Source organism: Zonotrichia leucophrys, chromosome 2, assembly GCF_028769735.1.
Source record: "Zonotrichia leucophrys gambelii isolate GWCS_2022_RI chromosome 2, RI_Zleu_2.0, whole genome shotgun sequence".
In the NCBI taxonomy this organism is placed as follows: domain Eukaryota; kingdom Metazoa; phylum Chordata; class Aves; order Passeriformes; family Passerellidae; genus Zonotrichia; species Zonotrichia leucophrys.
Genome location: NC_088171.1, coordinates 109,947,278 through 109,964,125, shown reverse-complemented (window position 1 = coordinate 109,964,125; position 16,848 = coordinate 109,947,278). Strand labels below are relative to the sequence as shown.

The window sequence follows — 16,848 nt, the reverse complement described above, 5'->3', positions numbered from 1 at the left end:
TGGAGTGAGAGGGACGGGCTGGGCGGCTCTGGCAGGCTCAGGCTCTGGCTCTGGCTTTCCGCGCCGGGCGGGCGGGCGGGCAGCCCGGCACTTTCCTTTTCGGCGCGGGGAGGAGCGGCAGCTGCGCAGGCGTTGCTCGCACCCTGTTGATTAGTCAGTGCTGGGATGGCGCTTCCTGGGCCAGGCGCGGCGGCGGCGGCGGGCGGCCCCAGCCGGTCCCGGGGGGCGGCGGGAGCAGCAGCAGCCGCAGAGGCAGCAGCAGCCGCCGCCGCAGCAGCAGCGGGCGCCCGGCGGGCCTCCCCCTCTGCCTAGCCCCGCGCGTCCCGGGCGCCTGGCGCGGAGCGAGCCCCGCTCCTTCCCTCCCTCCCTCCTTCCTTCCCTCCCTCCCGGCGCCCCCTCCGCTGCCCGCCCCGCTGGCAGCCGCCCCGCCGGGTGGGAGCACCCCTCCGGCGCTGCCTGTCTGGCTGCTCCCTCCCCTCCCGGGCCGGGAAGATGGACCCCGGCCCGCCGCTGGGCTGCAACCTCAAGGACGTGAAGTGGAGCGCGGTGGCCGTGCCCCTGGACCTGCTCGTCAGCACCTACCGGCTGCCCCAGATCGCCCGGCTGGACAGCGGTGCGTGGGGCGGGGAGCGGGGCCGGGCGGGCGCCGGGCTGCGGGCGGGCTGCCGGACGCGGTGCCGGGAGCGCCCCGCGCCTCCCGCGGCTCCCGGGAGCGCTCTGGATCTGGATCTGGATCTGCCGCTGCCGGGGCTCGGTGCGAGGCTCCCGCTCGCCGCGGGGTCCGCGCGTTGCTGTGCACCAACACACATATCTGGGTGCTGTGCCCCCTCCGCGGGTGCGGAGGGCACCTCGGTGCAGCCGGTGTGCTGTCAGCTGCCTGCCCCGCTGAGAGAGGTCCTCGCCCTCCCAATTCGGCGTGGAAGGGCACTTTCAGCACTGGTGTTTTGATGAAGTGATGCTACAACAAGGCCAAATAAGAAGGCATACAAAATAGCCAAGTGGGCTAAATCCCTTGTGTTACAATACCCTAAGAAGGCCACGGACCTGTAAAAAAAAAAAAGGAGTAACGTATGAAGCCTTTTTAGTCTCCAGATAACTTTTTATTACAGTTCACTTGGGTCTCACCTGCCGTTTCCAAGTGTGCAGCTTTTTGTTTACTCCAGGAAATATGAATCAGGTCTGACAGAGCAGCTATGACAGCACCGTTTTACCGTTCCTAGATCCATGCCTTGAAAAAGTAATGTGTCGGTGCAGAGAACCAGGGAAATATGGGAATTTTTTTATAAAGGCTCAGACAGCTGCTTTGTAATAATGTGTATGTGCATTTGCATGGTAGCTCCATGAAAACTGTCCAGCTCTCTAAAGGAATGCTGAAGGTAACTCAGAAACTGGAAAAAAAAATCTAGGCTTTTTAATTCATTAGCTTATGAAGTCACCGTGTACTTTTATGATATAATAGAACAGTTATTGATTTATCAAGTTTTGTATTGATTTGGAAAGTTAAAAATGAGCACAGGCATTATCCTCTGTTACTTCCCAGTGTACAGGTCAAGACCAAGACTGTTTTATTACTTAGCTGCAATTTCCATACTGCAGTGATGATTTTTGACTTTGCCCCTGGATTATGCAGTATTTTTCCTTTCACTCGTAGTACTTCTTCAGAGCTGGCACTCAGGAGCAGGTTAAAGAAAAGGGTTTTTTTGCTTTTTTAACTGCACCTGGCTGTTCATCATACTGTCAAATGTATGTTGTCCTGTGAGAATGGCAAAGCTGGCATGTTAAGGAGTTCCTCGTGGTAATACCTCCTGTCGTTAGGAACAGCTAAGATGGCCTCCAGTCACTGCACTTAAGGCTGTTGATTTACTTGAGGCTCCTGGCACTGATTCAGGCTCTAACAGGATGTATATATATTGATGACTTATTAATTTCCCTCTCTGTGTTGCATCTCCAAATCTCCCCATTCATCTTGTCTTTCTTGGTTGGAAGGTACCTGAGAAAGCTTTGTGGGTAGAGAAAGTTTATGGGTTTTGAAGCAGGCAGCTGTTGGGGTTTTTCTCGAGGGGGAGTCCTTGTGTTGGAGCTGTTGATGGGAATACCCCATAGTTGTTGGGGAGGCAAAGATGTTGTGGCATTTGTGCGAAGGCTTCTTTGTCCTATGTGCCACATTGAAGGGCATATGCACAGGCAAGTGGATGTAAACAGACGTGAGCTCTTCTGCCCATGGCCTGAGATGGCCAGACAGGAGACAGCTGTTGGTGTGGGTGTCCTGCTGCAGTGGTTCAGCCCTGCACTAAGCCCTGCCAGGAGGCAGGCTCAGGTGGGGCTCTGTGTGAAGGGCTTCTGGTTGGAGCTGATTTAGGTCTGCCCGGTTCAGCAGCTCATGGGTCTGGTTTTACCTACTCAAATGGATGTACTTTTAACTTGGGGCACTACAGACAGCAGACAAATCAATATTTTATAAAGCACGCAGACGCCATGGTCTTGGGGATAGGAAGAGAATGCTTTTCCCTTTTCCAGAGAAGCTTGTCTTGCAATAAGAGAAAGCAGCCATGAATCAGTGCATAGCCTTCTAAAGGAGGAAAGTTGGGAGTGTGCAATGCTTGTGGAGTTGACTGGAGCACGGGCTTTGGCAGGGTGGTTGTTCTGCATCCCAGTTCTTGTCTTGCAAGGTTAACAAGTGCAGTTCAGTCAGAAAATTTTTTGATGCAACGCTGAAGAAAATAAATGCAGAGGACAATCCAAAAGTGTGTCATCCAGTGCTTCGGAAGTTTAAGGCTACCTCTGTTAGCAAAGTAGTGTCGTGTGCCAGTTTTATCAGGGTGTGGCTCTTATCTTTGGGTCAGGGTTTGTTTGCACAGAAATGCTCTCATGTCTTCTTCAGGTGCTGAATTCCTCTCCAGGTCAGTGGTAGCTGCGTGTGATTCATGCTGTTGGAAATCAAGCCACCTGTAGATGTCTGTCTTCAGTCACCTTTTGATTCTGTGGTTGGCCTCTGTCTGTAGCAGCAAGTTGTTTCTTGGCTGTTGTTTCATTTTTCACAAGGTTTTGTGAAAGCCAGAATTTTTTCCTTCTTGCAAACCAGGCTGTAGGAGAGGATTGTAAAGCTGGAGCTGTATTCTCTTCAGAAGATGTCAGTCTTACTGTGTTGTTTCTACATTTCTTCATGGAGTTTAGCACTTGGTGGATGATGTTCTTAGATGACACCACACAAGATGTCCAGTTTTGCACTGTTGCTTCACCTTCTGGCCTTTCAGTATGAAGCGGAAGAATGAGTATGATCAGTTCAGTTTTATTCTTCGAGCTTGGATGTGCAGCTCCTGGAAAATTGCCCTAAGTAATTCAGTTTGATTTCTTGACAGGATGAAGTTATGAAATATTTATGTGCACTAAATTTGGTCCTCTGCTGAGAAGGGAGGGTTTTTCTTGATGGTATGGGAGGAAGTAGTCTTTTGTTACATCAAGATATAGTTGGAAGTAGTTAGGCATTCATGCCTCCCTTATCCATCTAGAAATGATAAATATGTCAACTTCTGGGGGTTTTTTTCTTCAGAGTTTGAAAACCTGAAAAACTTTTCGGGTTTTTTATTTTGAATTTTAAGACTGGTGGTGTTTCATGTTATGCTTTTGGATGCTGTTAAGTCATAAATCAAATTTTTTGTTTCAATGTTTTATTGTTTTCTTGGTGAATATTGTTATATTAATTGAACAAATAGACTGAAAGAAACCCAAACTTGTCACTCTTGAAGGGAGCAAATGGGTTTTGTATGGTTTTTTTTCCCAACCTCCATAACAACTTAAATATTTCTAGATGATAACTCAAATACAAAGCTGCTAAAAAAGTGCTGAACCCCCTACCAGAGAAAATGCATGGACTTGATCTCACGCTGTGGAATTCACTGAGTGGGCTCTTTCAAATGAAAAGAAGCAAGACTTGAAGAGCAAGAGAGGAACGAGCTTTGTGCTGTGTTTTTCCTGTCCTCCCCCCTTGGTGCCCCCTAGTCCCAATTTGCATTGTCACAGCTGAATGCCACCCTAGTGAGAGACCTGTGGGTGGGTGCAGTGGGGGAAAGATTTTGCTCTGGGAACCCGCAGCAGAAAGAGATCTTATCACAGTGTGGTTTTTGCAGCGGGGCAAAAGGTGAGCGTGGCTGGCCTGTGAGAACCGGGCCTGCACGTGAGCCTGGGCTTGGCTCTCCTCAGACCATCAGGAGAAAAAGCTGATGGCGAAGCTGGGACTGTGTCTTGTTGCTAGTGCATAAATGATGTTGTGCCTGGTGATCTCAGGGCTTTAGATATCTGGTAATTATTTTTCTAAGGATAATTTTGGAGGGTAAAAGAGAAATGCTATCAAGGTTAAGATCAAGAAAACATTGCTTTGCATAGAGCTGAGCTTTAGGCCAAGCTTTTTTTTGTAAGCTTACTGCTCCCTTCAGACTCAAAAGAGCCTGTCATTCTTTTTCTTAGTGGAACTCCCTTTTTCCCAGACAGTCTTGATATGTTTTCACAAGTAAAGATCAGCCTTTCCTTGTAGGTATTTTTTACCCATATACTGAATTTGAACTGGAAGAGTTCACAGAAATTCTCAGTTTGTGTACAAAGATTAAGGTTTATAGGATTAAGAAGCCATGTGGTCCTGTGATTATTTTTATTTTTTTTTCCTAAGTAATATTTAGGAAAAAAAAAATGTGGTGGTTCTGTTGGGATCAAATACAGTGGCACTTGACCTCAACTGACAGAGAAGTGATTCCCTACTGTGCATGGCAGGGAAAACATGCTGAACTTTCCTATGGAGGAGATGACGGATCTCAGTGAGCCACCAAGGCAGTGAAGGAAATTCTTCCTTATGCATTGTAAATGTGCTGTAAGATGAAATGGAAGAATTGGTGGCTATAAAGAAAGGAAAAATCTGTTAAATGGGTAACATTTAAAAGGTGATTTTCTTCTTTCTTACCCTTAAGTGAACTCCTGTGCATATCAGTAGTGGGTGAGTAGTGAGTTCGTACTGCTGTTGCTCCTGGGGACGAAGGGATTTTATTTAGTTGTATTTCAGGTTCTCTTTTTCTCTTCCATTGCAAAACTTTCTCATGGTGACAACTGTCTGCCCCAGTCATGTTCAGGGGACTATTGTTCTGTTCAGCACATTACTGCCGAGATGATTCCAGTTCTGGAAACTGAGCACCCTCACATCTTATCAAAGAAGATCATACTCAATAGAACAGCATGGCCATGTACATAATGAAAATTTTGCATTGCGTCACTCCACAAATGTGGGTTATCTGTGCAGCTGAACAATACTTTGAAACTACAAAGAGACTTATTCTTTAAAAGTCTGAATGCTGCTATCCGTGCTTTAATTGTCTTGAATGACCTCCTTCTTTTGCTAAGCTAGTGCAGCATGTCTCAGTAGTCTGCTATTGAAGAAATCTTTAAAAGGCATCATGTGGGAGTAGGGCAAAGCTTTTGAACGGACCAGAAAGAAGTTTCAGATATGCTCAGACCCTGGGTAATGGCCATGATCTGATTGCCAACTGTAGGTGTGGCTGCCTTGTCCACTGAGGTGTGGCAGGTGATAGTTCTTATGTATGGGGCAGACAAGACAAGTGTTTGATTTGGCAGCAAATATCCTCAAGATCCATTGTGTCCGCATGGCTTGATTTCTTCCTGAGGTGCTGAACAGCTTTGAAACTCTGACTGTGTGTTCTGCCGTTGAAGAGTAATTCCAGTAGCATCTCCTGCTAGCTTGCTCTTCTTTCTACCTTCACTGTGTGGTCTGCTTTTTCCATCAAGACAATTGAATGAAAAAAACAATTGACAGGTTGCCACTAACCACTGCTCCTGGGTTTTTGTTTTGGTTGGATTGTTTTTTCCTTTTCCCCTGCTGGCAGAGATGTGTTCCAGAAACATTTTAGTGAAAAAGCTTTTAATTCATTTAAAACCTGCAGCTACTGAATGGTGTCTGTGAAGATTATTATGCCTTTCTGGAGATGGAAGCCAGTAGCTTGGCAAAACCTGCTCCTAGGAGTACCCTGGGAGAGGGTGAGATAAAGAGTTCAGCATCATATCCATTTTAATAGTGTGTATTGTATGTTCTTAACCAGACATTTGAACCCTGGTAGGGTGTTAGGGCTGCTAGGATGGGAAATTGTTACATTGCTCTTACTTCTTGTGTGCTTAATAAATGTTCATATTCTTCTCTGTTATTCAAGGTGTGAAACTACTAGCTCTTTGTTACAGTTTCTAAAGTTTTGACTTTGTGAGGTGAAGCCTTCGTGTACCTAACTGGATAAACACTTCCTGGATAATTATGTAGTTCAGGTATTGGAAGGTGAAATACCATTAGTCTTTTCTTAATTGGAATTCAAGTGCTAAAATTTGAAGTTCTCCTCCACCATCCCCCCACTCTCCCCATTTAAATTACACATAGCTTTCAAATAAAGCACAAGGTACACATAAAATCTAAGGTATTAAGGTGCCTCAAACAGTTGCTCAAACCCCTAAGCTTAAAACAAATGTGGTGTGATGAATCATATGCTGCTGTTGCAAGGAATGGTATAAGTCTAGCATAGAAAGAAGGGCTTCGTTGTTTTGTGCTTTGTCTGTAAGTGCTGTTCTGGAACTAGGTGTTCCTGGCTTCGGTGATTACGTGAACTGGCACTCCCTGTAGTGCCCCAGCAAAGGCAGCTATGCCAGGATGAAATGCTGGAGGATATTGGACAGCATGGTCTGGTGCAACAGGATTTGATGGAAGTTGTGGGAAGAGTTGCAGTGTATTCCAGTCATTCCAGTGGTGGTTTGTCAGAAGCAAAGGGCATGGGTGTTGCTGTATTTCCTTTTGGCATTAGGAGTAACAAGTTGGTTGGATTAGGGCAGCTTAAGTCTCTCCCCTATAGGAAAATATTCATCATCTTAATGTGGATTGCATATGACTCAAAACCAACCTTCATAAAACTCAGTGAGCCAATATTTCGAGTGTGAATTTTTTTGCTTTTAATGGTCCTTCTCTTTGGAAAGAGTTTTACGTAGCATTTGTGGTCTGCGATTTTCATACCGTTTGCAGTATGAAAAACTTGTGGAGCAAACTTCACTGTGCCTCCACCTGTAAGCCACGACTGCTCATCTAAAGGGCTTAGCACAGAAATGTAAAATTGAGGTGTATAAGCAGATTGAAGAGTGTCTTTGCTGAGGATTAGAGCCACATCTGCACTGCAGTCTCTGAGGCGGCGTGCAAGTCGGCATAAAACTAATAAATCACAACTTTGTCAGGGCACCTGCCTGCTTGGCTGAGGCTTTGCACCAGCAAGAGTAGCTGCTGTGTCTCAATATCGCCTGTACTGCTGCTGTGTGATGTATTGCCCTGCCAGCCTTGGTGCTGCATGCTGGTGGGTGGAGAAGGGTCTTCCTGGGGCTGGGGAGGCTGTGGAGTCCAGCCTCCTCATCCTTCAATCCTTCAGGCTGCCTGTTCTGTGGAGGGAGATGCTCCTGAGACTGCAAGGTGCACCCTGAGTGGATCAAGCCACGATGAAGATGGGAAATGCTGAGAAATATCTGCCAGAGCTGTGTGTTTGGGGGTGTGGGGAGCCCTGTGCCAGGGATTGCAGCATCTACATCCTCAGCAGAGGAATGAATGGTGGTTTTCCCAGGAAAAGCAGCAAATCTTGTTGCTGTGGGTAAGGTCACTCGGAGCTTCCTGGAAGTGCAAACGTTCAAGAAATGCAAAATTACTTGAAAAGTGTCCTTTTTGGTTTTGGGGTTTTTCTTTCAGGATGTTGTAATCTTGTAATCACAGAGAACTTGGATGCGTGTGGATTTCCTTGGTCTGTGAGAATGTCCCTGGGCTTCTAAGAGAACCGAGAATAAAGATCTAAACATGGTCTCAGAGGCTGGAAGATGCCCAAGAGCTCAACCTGATGAAGCTGATACTGGAGTTGCTTCATAGCAGGGCTGAACCCTAGTGACTCAAATGTTATATAAAACACAACATGCTGCAATTCTGTTTGTGAAATGAGCAGAGAAAACATTGTAGTGGTGGCAAGGAAGTTGGGGCATTTCTCCTTACAGTCAGAGCTGGGGGAATGGGAAGAGGAGCTGAGTAAAGAAGTAGAAACCCCTTTTGATGGGCCATTTTGTGCCATGTACTGCTTTGCTCTCTGTCTTGGTGCCCTCATGGCAAAACATCTACCTGACATGGGTAAGGATGTGGCTCCATGGATGACAGATTTCCAGGGACAGGCTGGGAGACTGCAGCCACTGTTTAGGGGATCAGCAGCTGCTGGCTGGGATACAGTGTGGGGATGTGCACCCTCCACAGGCAATGTGCTGGACGAGAGGCTGTGTGGCAACACTGTTCTGCTCTGCAAGGAAGATGTGGGCTAGGTGCACAGAGTCCAGAGATTAACCACCCTGAACAGAGTGCGTAAGCCTTCACTCTGTCCTGAAGGGACAGGCTGTGTGTGTGCCCAAGGCTGAGCCAAGGGCACGAGGGGAGGAAGGTCCCTGTGTGCAGCATCAGCCATCATTTCAGAGCTGCCCCCACTCGCTGTTGCACTGCCAGGGCTGGGCAGCCAGACTGAAACAGAGCATCTTTGCCTTGCAGCTGGGTTTGTGAAAACTATGCAGTCTAAATAGTCAAGCTACTAACTTCCAGGAGCTATTTCCAAGTAGTCCACAAATGCTTGGATACCCCCTCTCCTGTGTTTGTTTTTCAGTTTGCAGCTTTTCTGTTGTTGTGGTTCCAACTGGCAGTTTTACTTATTTGCCTCGCTGAAAGCTAGTCTTGTTGCTTCCTGGCACCTCACCATTTTGGAGATGAAGGAGGGAAGATTGGAGTGGGAAAATGAAGGAAAGTTTTTCTTCAAGGAGGGGGAGGAAAATGGCATTTGTGCACAGATCTCTTCTTGTCCAGCTTTCCTGTTTTCAGCGTGTCCCTTTAGAGCCTGGTGGGTTCAAGGAGCCCTTGGTTCCAATCTGTGTCGTTTGTTCCATGCCCTGTCCTGCATTTGTGGGCTTCCAGGAGGTGTTGCAAGGTTATCTGCAAGGTCACTGTCAGGTAAAACTCCCAGTAGTGGCAGGATGGAGCAGCAAAAGGAGCTGCTTCTCATATCCTTTCTTCTCTTCACATAGGATAGTCTTTCCTTTTACCCCTTTCATGTGTTGTGCTGTCTTCTTCCAGCACCTGTGCAAACTCTGCTTCTCCATCCCTCCATGTCCTCATCTTTTTGCTCTGCCCTCTTCTCTTTCCCTCAGTGTGGAGGAAGTCAGGCTCTTTGTTGGACCAGAAGCAGTGTCGTGCTTTTCTGTGTGTGTTCCAGGAGGGATAGCTGCCTGTGTGCTACCAGACATGGAAAAGCAAGCAAGCAAAGTAATTTTAGGCATTTCTAGAGACTTCAGTGTTTCTGATCACTGGGAGCAGAAGCTGGAGTTGCAGCTCATTGCTGTTAGAAGGAGCTGCAATTCCTTCCCTGCTGCAGAGGGGTGGCTGCTATCAGTGCAGAAAACGTGGCATCTCCCCCTGTGGAGTCCTGCACTGTGCTGCTGACATGATGTTTTCTTTCACTTCGGTGAAGGGAGTTCTGCTGGCAGGACTCAAATGTGAACTGATAGGCTTTGCATGTAATGCTTCCTTTTCTTAGCCCACACTGATTGCTGGCTTGACCTAGAGAATGAGAGTGGGCATGCTGTGTATTTGTAAGAATAACAGTAATCCTTGTCAATTTGTGGTACGATGTGTTGAGCCAAAAGGAGACTCTTAGGTGTGTATCCTCGCTGCAAGACTGGGTTCCAAAGCACTTTATTATATTCCTACTTCTTTTTGTTTAGGCTTCTATGTATTCCAAGGACAAACTGCCCTCTTTCCTCTTCAAAGGGGCCACAGGCACACACATAGAGTTAAATCTGAGATTTTACCCAAGGTACACTAACATAATTTCATTATGGTCAGACTTTTTATTTCCTGTCTTAATCTCTGAATGTAAAGCAGAAAATTTGTAGCAGGAAAATATAAAAAGCATCTTCACATGTGTGACTCAGAGAGGTGAGAGGGCTCAAAATACAAAATGTAGTAACACACATGTGTTGCTGCAGTCCCTGGACCCAGGATGTGGCTGCAGAGCAGCAGCAAACTGTGACAGCACTGCAGCCAAATGTAGGGCAGGCTGGAGGAGGAGAGTTTTCTGTTGCATGTCTTATGGGTTGCAATGTCAAATATCATTTGGATTCCTGTCAATATATAACAAAATATCTTACGACGAAATTGCCTGTGGGCAAAGATAAATGTGCCCTCAAGGGGAGAGTGAGGCATGATGGGCTTTTTTATTCACACTGTGTTTGCATGCTGCTTACCAAAAGTAAAAGCTTTCCTTTCCACAGGAAGGTGGGTTGTTTTTTGGGTTTTATTTTTGTGTGTGCCTTCTTAAGGTGATAGAAATATTATCAAAGAGCTGTTAAGAGCTGTTATTCACATGTCCCTTATGTTTTATTAAAAGCAAAATCCATTCTTCTTTTACTTTACAGCTGAAGTATAGATTTCTCTGAAACAATGGAAATAAACTGCATTCAGGATTAAGACTGTTCTTGATCAGAGAAGGTGTAGGGCTGCTTAAAATGTGTTCCTCCTGTTAGCATTCCTGTATTACCCAGATGCTGTTCCAGGATGTAAGCAGACCAAAGAAGTGCCCAATTAGAATTGAACATCCATACTTCTGTCCCTGTATGCAGTCAGCCCATGTTTGAAGGAACATTACCTGCCTATTAGTGATACTTGAATTTTTGCAGGTTGAGCAGAAGGGGTGGGGTGGATGTAGCTAAAAAGCAGAGGCAATGGCAGCTCCAACAATCAGGGGCTGTGTGTGCACAGGCCATTAGTGCCTGCTCGGACTGAGAGGGCACAGGGAGGTGGGCCAGGCCACTGGGCAAGCAGCCAGGTGGCAGCCCCACTTCAGAGCAGAGCTGAACTTTTGTTCACTTCCAGCTGTTTTTATTTCATCCTTAAACCCGAGCTGAAAGGAAGATGAGAGACAAATTAAATTGTAATGATGAGATCTCTGAAAGCCAAAGAAAACTATGCTTGAGCAGCTCCTGCATTTGGGGTACTTATTTTTAATTGGGAACTTGTCCAAGATGCCCTAAGTTCAAGCAGGGATCGCTGCTGTGCAACACAAAGTGCCATAGTGTCCCTTTAGGACTTGGGATAGATAATGAGAGGATAGAGCATGTTTACTTGGATGCTATTTTAAAATATCATCTAATTATAAATAACTGTCAATGAGAGCTCCCCAGCTCTCATGCTGTGCCCAGGATAAGTCTGAATGAACAGACTGTTTCTCTGTCTGCCAGGGCAATCTGGAATCAAATTCTAGCTCTTAAATCCATGAGGTTGGTAGGGTTAACATTTTCTTCATTGGCATCCCAACCCTGGGGAGCTTTCCCCAGCCTTCCCTGCCCTCCCTGCCCCAGACCTGTGCAGCAGCCAAAGGTGTGCAGCTGCCTCTGGCTTCATGAGCTGAAGCAGCCACTCAGTATCTGCGCTTGGACATAAATAGGAAGTCAGTGACAGTGTGTTAAGTGCAATGCTAAACGCTGACCTCCCACCCCTTAAGTATTAAGCTTGTCCAGCTGGGCACCTGATGCTAAACAGGCACTTGGAAGTGTGTCCTGCAGTGGACCTCACAGTATTTATAGACACATCTGAGAAGGAGCTCTCTAAAATGAGGAACGCCTGCCTCTAGTGAAAGAGAACCTCAGTTCTCTGAATGGAGTATTTAAAGGAGCTTATTTGTATGGCAGCAAACTACTCAGAGATCTCGTTACTGCTGTGTTTTTCCTTTCGTCAGGTAGTGCTGTCAGACTGCTTTTAAAAGCTGCTCTTTGCAGTCTTCATTTCCAGGCCTGGTGCCTTCATTGCAAAGGGCAGATAAATATTTTAACTATTTTACCCCTTTGACTTCGGCCATGAGAATTCAAAATGGAAAATTAACAACATATGAGATCAATACAATTCCTTTCACTCCGTATAGTAATAATAAACTAGGCTAGAACCTCTCTTGCATGCAATGAAAAGTTATTTAGCTTTATCCTCAATATTTCTAACCTGCGACCATTTTAAATGCAGTTAAACTTGTCATTCCTTGCTTTTTTTCTTAGCACTTCAGATTTGTGGTCTTAGGTGATTTCAAAACCAGAGAGCTCTCTTCTGTAAGAATCTAATTTTTTTAAAGGAATTGAGTGGTTGTATGATTTTTTTCCTTCCTTTTTTTACCATGACAAATAGTTGCCACTAATAGTTGGCAGACATTCAACATGTTGCAGAGAATCAGAATAGTTTAAAGAATTGCTGATATTTTCTAGGCTGTTTTAAGTAACCATGGTGTTTGACTGTTTTGTTTGATCAATCATAGAATTAAATCTGTCATGAGGATACAGCAAATCTGCAGTTACATCTGATGATGCTCAATATTAATAAGAAGAGTAATTATGGTAGCAATAGCAAGTTACTCTGTTTTGGAATGTGAATGTTAAGATGTTGTTGTACTGAGTGGTTTTTTCCCCCTGTGTGGGAGTGAAGAGCAGTCTGTGTTGAAAGATGTGTTTTGGCTTGTTTGGCTTGAATTCATAAAAAGTAAGGTTTCTCATTCTGGGATGTTAGTTCTGAAGGCTTGAAATAAACACAAACAAAGCTCAATGAAATCTGTGTTGTTACTACTCTTTCTTTTTTTTTCCTCACTAGTTTTCTTATGAACACAAAGAAAGCAAGATGCCAAGGTTCAAACTGTGAGATTACTGAAGTCAGCAGAGAGTTTACCATCAGTGGCAGTGGCACCAAAATTCCAGTTACTGCTTATTTAAAATATTTGTCCTTCTCTTCCCTGCAGTAGGTTAAAGAGGTTTTTTTGAAGGCTCACTGGGATGCTGTCTCTGTATATTTGCAGCTAGGGAAAAGCTTGCCTTGGAACAAACTGGATTTTTCAGTGGATTAATCTGTCCCATAGCTTTGTAATGAGATTATGGTTTATGCTGATTTGTTGCAACAGTACTGGTATATCCAGTCATTCCAATAGCAAAATTCTAATCCTAGAGAAATAAATCTGTCTTCTTGCTGGCAGGCATAAAAAGAATAGGTGGTTGGGAGTCTCTGCTCTCTTGTTAGGTATTAGTGGGTGATAGCTTAAGTTCAGCATCAGTTGGATTGAAGCAATTTGATTTTATCAGGCTTTTGCAGAGGGATTGGAAATTGCAGAAATAAAGCCTTATCTCCTTTCTCTTGATTGTGAAATATTTAATGGTTGCCCAGAGCAAAGTCTGATCACAGTACTGTGAGGCTGAAGGATTACATCAGTGCACAAAGTACCCCAGGTGGTAACAGAAGGCACTCGGGGGGTGATGCTGTCCTTGCTCCTTCCTTGCTGATCAGGTAGGGGCAGTGAAGCAAGCTGCATTCCCTCTTCAGACAGCTGAAAGTTGTTGCAGTGCAGCCAGCAGCAGTTGTGTTTCAGCCAAGGTGTGCAGTGGCAAGAGGCTTCATCAGGGAAAAACTGTTTCTTGGGAAGATGCATCTTACCCAGCTCTCCCTGAAGCAGCAGGAAGATTCAGTGTCCCTCCCTCCACCATCCAAGGTGGGGACAAGTGTAATTGCTGGTGGCAATTGCTGACCTTGCTGCAGATGAGCAGCTCTTGGGCAGCACTGGATGAGGCTGGGCAAATCTCATTGACATTTCCTACATTGTCTCAGCAGTGAATTAATGAAGAGATGATGTGAAATTGTTGTTGAGTTTGTGAGGCACAACCTGAGCTGGCTTTGATGCCTAGCTCTCAAATAAAAATAATTTTTAAAACCTCTTTTTTTTAAACTCTTTTTGTGAGTAAAAAGCAACACTGAACACTGGCAGACTGAGTCTTAATCTGACAGACAGCACAGAATTTAAACTAATTTTAACTGAACTTCTATGCCTACAACTTTTCCCCACTTCTTGTTTCTGGCAAAAAAGGAAGTATGTAAGTCATCTTAAAATCAAATTAAGTATGAATCCTTATGCTGTCAAAGGAAAATTTCACCCACTGGAAGATATGAATTCTGTGCTGCTGATGGAAGGTCAAGTCAGTATTGCTTTATTTTTTTTTGGAGAGAAGGGTGTTAAGTTGCAGTTTGAATCATGACAGAAATGCTCATTGATCCAGATAATGGGAAGCAGCACAACTGAACGTGCTGCAGGAATGGAAGTGTTAAATGGAAGTACATATTGAAAACTACTTGGGAATTTGTTTGAGAAGGAGGAAGGGAAACTGAAAAGTGAGGCTGATTATCAATAGTCCTAGATAAAATTGGAATATTTTTCTAGATCTTTGTGCTGAAAGATCAAAAGATTGTGTAGCTGGGTACAGAGCCTTCTGTTTTCATCTCTTCCACTATGCTCAGACACAGAAAGTCAGTTGAGACCACTGTCAGGCTTGCCTAATGAATCTGCCCACTTTAAATTAAAAATTTAGTACACTACATTATATAGCCCTGAGATGTTTAAATTTTAATGTGGTTTGTTTTGGTTGGGTTGTTTTTTTTTTCATCTTACTCCTAGAAACTACAATATTTGCTCCTAGAAATTATAATATTTACCCTTTTAACTTACTGGCAGGCTGTATTTAGACTTTGCATGATATACTCCCACGCAGGTTGCTATGCTTTCTTTTAAACAAGGAAGTTTCTCTGATCAGCTTGATTTTAATTTTTTAATCAACCTTTTTTTGTGTCTGTATGAAATCAGAAAGTCAGACTGATAACATGAAGTGGCTTTCAGAGAAGGTTTTACTTCTGTAGTAGTAGTGTTTTCTCCAATTGCATGCTCTTTCTACTTCTCTGCCATTGGGCATTTAATGCAAGAGTAACTCTTTTGAGCATCTGTTCAGTCACAGTGACATTAAAGTCAAGTCAAGTGGGCTTCATCATGTAGCAAAATATTTCTGGGATGTTCTTCCCCTTCCTTTAAGGAACATTACAATGATGTGAATTTTTCCCTACAAATTTCCTTTGCTACTTCAGACTGAAAAATTCAGATGCTCTTCTCTACCTAATGAACGTTTTCTGGTGACCTACATCACAGACCAGTGCTTTTGCCAAAGAAATAGCACTGACAGGCTGAATAGCTCAGTGGAGATTTGACTCCATAACAGAGGACAGTGCCAAAGCTTAAGCAAGCAAACCACCCTAATTTAATATTTATTAGTCTTTGACATTCATTGAGGTGCGTCTCCATAGATAAAACACCCAGCAGATAGTGTGCAGTGTGATGCAGTGTACAGAAAACAAAAGGTTTGACTTTCTCCCTCCACCCTTCCTCAGAGTTCAGATGGAGTTCTCATAAGGAGAGGCGGCACAGCCTGCTAAATAATAATGAAATAATTTGTCCTAATTTAAATATTCAGACTTAGCAAAAACTTTTTGTTTCTTCACCCAAAACGCAAATCCCAAATCATCACTATAAAAGAAGAAAGCTCCAAGTATCAATGAAATGTTTTGAAGGAGAGGAGACAGCTGTTGTGCCAGGGAAAATCTGTGGCAGTAACAGAGCTGAATGCTTGGGCTGGTGAAGGATCATGTGTTGACAGCGCTGTGCAAGTGGGATGGAAGCTGCTCCCTGCACTCTTGCAAGGAACTTGGAATTCTCTTTCAATAGGTTGTTGCCCATGCTAACACTCTGAGGCTTTTTTTTGTGTATGTTTTTTCAGAGAACTTGTATTCTTAATACCATGAAAGCAACAAACTCAGTGCAGTGCTGCTTGAGTGCTACTGGTGCTTCTGTGTGTCCCTGAATCAAATGAGTACAAATTCAAATCAACAGTGAATGCTCTTTGTGATGCAGCCTGGTGTACATATTTTTGTTTTTGCTTACTTGGTTTGTGTGGGACAAGAAGTTGCCATCTGCTGTTTTTTTGTGGGTGTTATGCCTTGTTTTTTGTTGTGTTGTATTTCAAGAGATCAGAATCCCAAACAAACAACTGACTAAACAAGAACTAAAGTGCTGAGACCTCTTTGAAGATTATGTAAAGGATTAGCCCACCAGTGAGAGGAAACAAAGACTCTGAGATAAGAATGGCTCTTCAGTTATTATTGATATTTTCTTTCTTATTTTATTTTTTTTAAAAGCAAAAAAATGTTGTGGTACTCAGTCTTGTTTTAACACCTGGTGGTACTGCAGACATACCCTGGAAAGGCTTGCAGGTCCCTGTGGTGCTCCCAGACCCTCATTGCCAAGGAGACTGAAGTGTGTGTGATGCCTGCAGTTCACAGCTGCTCACAGGTGCTGGTGTTTCTCACCTGTGTGTGGTCTCCTCAGGTGTGCTGTCTCATCAGTGCTCAGCCCTGAGCTTCTGGGTTTTAGATGGGGTCTCCCCAAAGCTTTTGTGCTGAGAGGAGGCCTTGGCTTCATCTTTTACCTTTTGCAGATCTCCCAATAACATGAAAAGAAATTGAATTCATCTTAAGGTGTTACCTTGTGTGGGAGCTATGTGACTAGCTGTGTCTATAGAAACACAAATTTGCCTTTCCAGAAACAAGACAGCTTTTATTAGTTTGCTAGTGACAGATTTTGTAAGTTCCTTCTTTTTCCCTGAAAAAGCAGCACTGGCATTTATATTTGTGCTAGCAGTGTGACCTCCCTCTGACCCAAAACATCTCTCTGCACAGAGCCATGCAAGTCTGTAGTACTGTCTTTTTTTTTCTTTCTTTTTTTAACAAGAGATAGATTATAAGTTCATTTCATGCTGTGTGGGGCTGTCCTTTTGTTTTCATGATGGGGTAGGGTAATGTTAAGGTTTATCTTAATGCATGGCTCGCTTGGTCCTCAGCTAGGGAAAATCCAGGCA

At 44.4% G+C, this 16,848-nt stretch overlaps 1 protein-coding gene across 1 annotated transcript in view; it reads left to right on the top strand.

Moving 5' to 3' along the window:
- Positions 1-200: 200 nt before the first annotated feature.
- Positions 201-16,848, top strand: part of GAREM1 (GRB2 associated regulator of MAPK1 subtype 1) — a 101,492-nt gene continuing 84,844 nt past the window's right edge. The window contains exon 1 of the mRNA XM_064706036.1: positions 201-613. Coding sequence (XP_064562106.1) covers positions 493-613 — 121 coding nt within the window. The 5' untranslated portion in view covers positions 201-492. The remainder of the gene's footprint in view (positions 614-16,848) is intronic.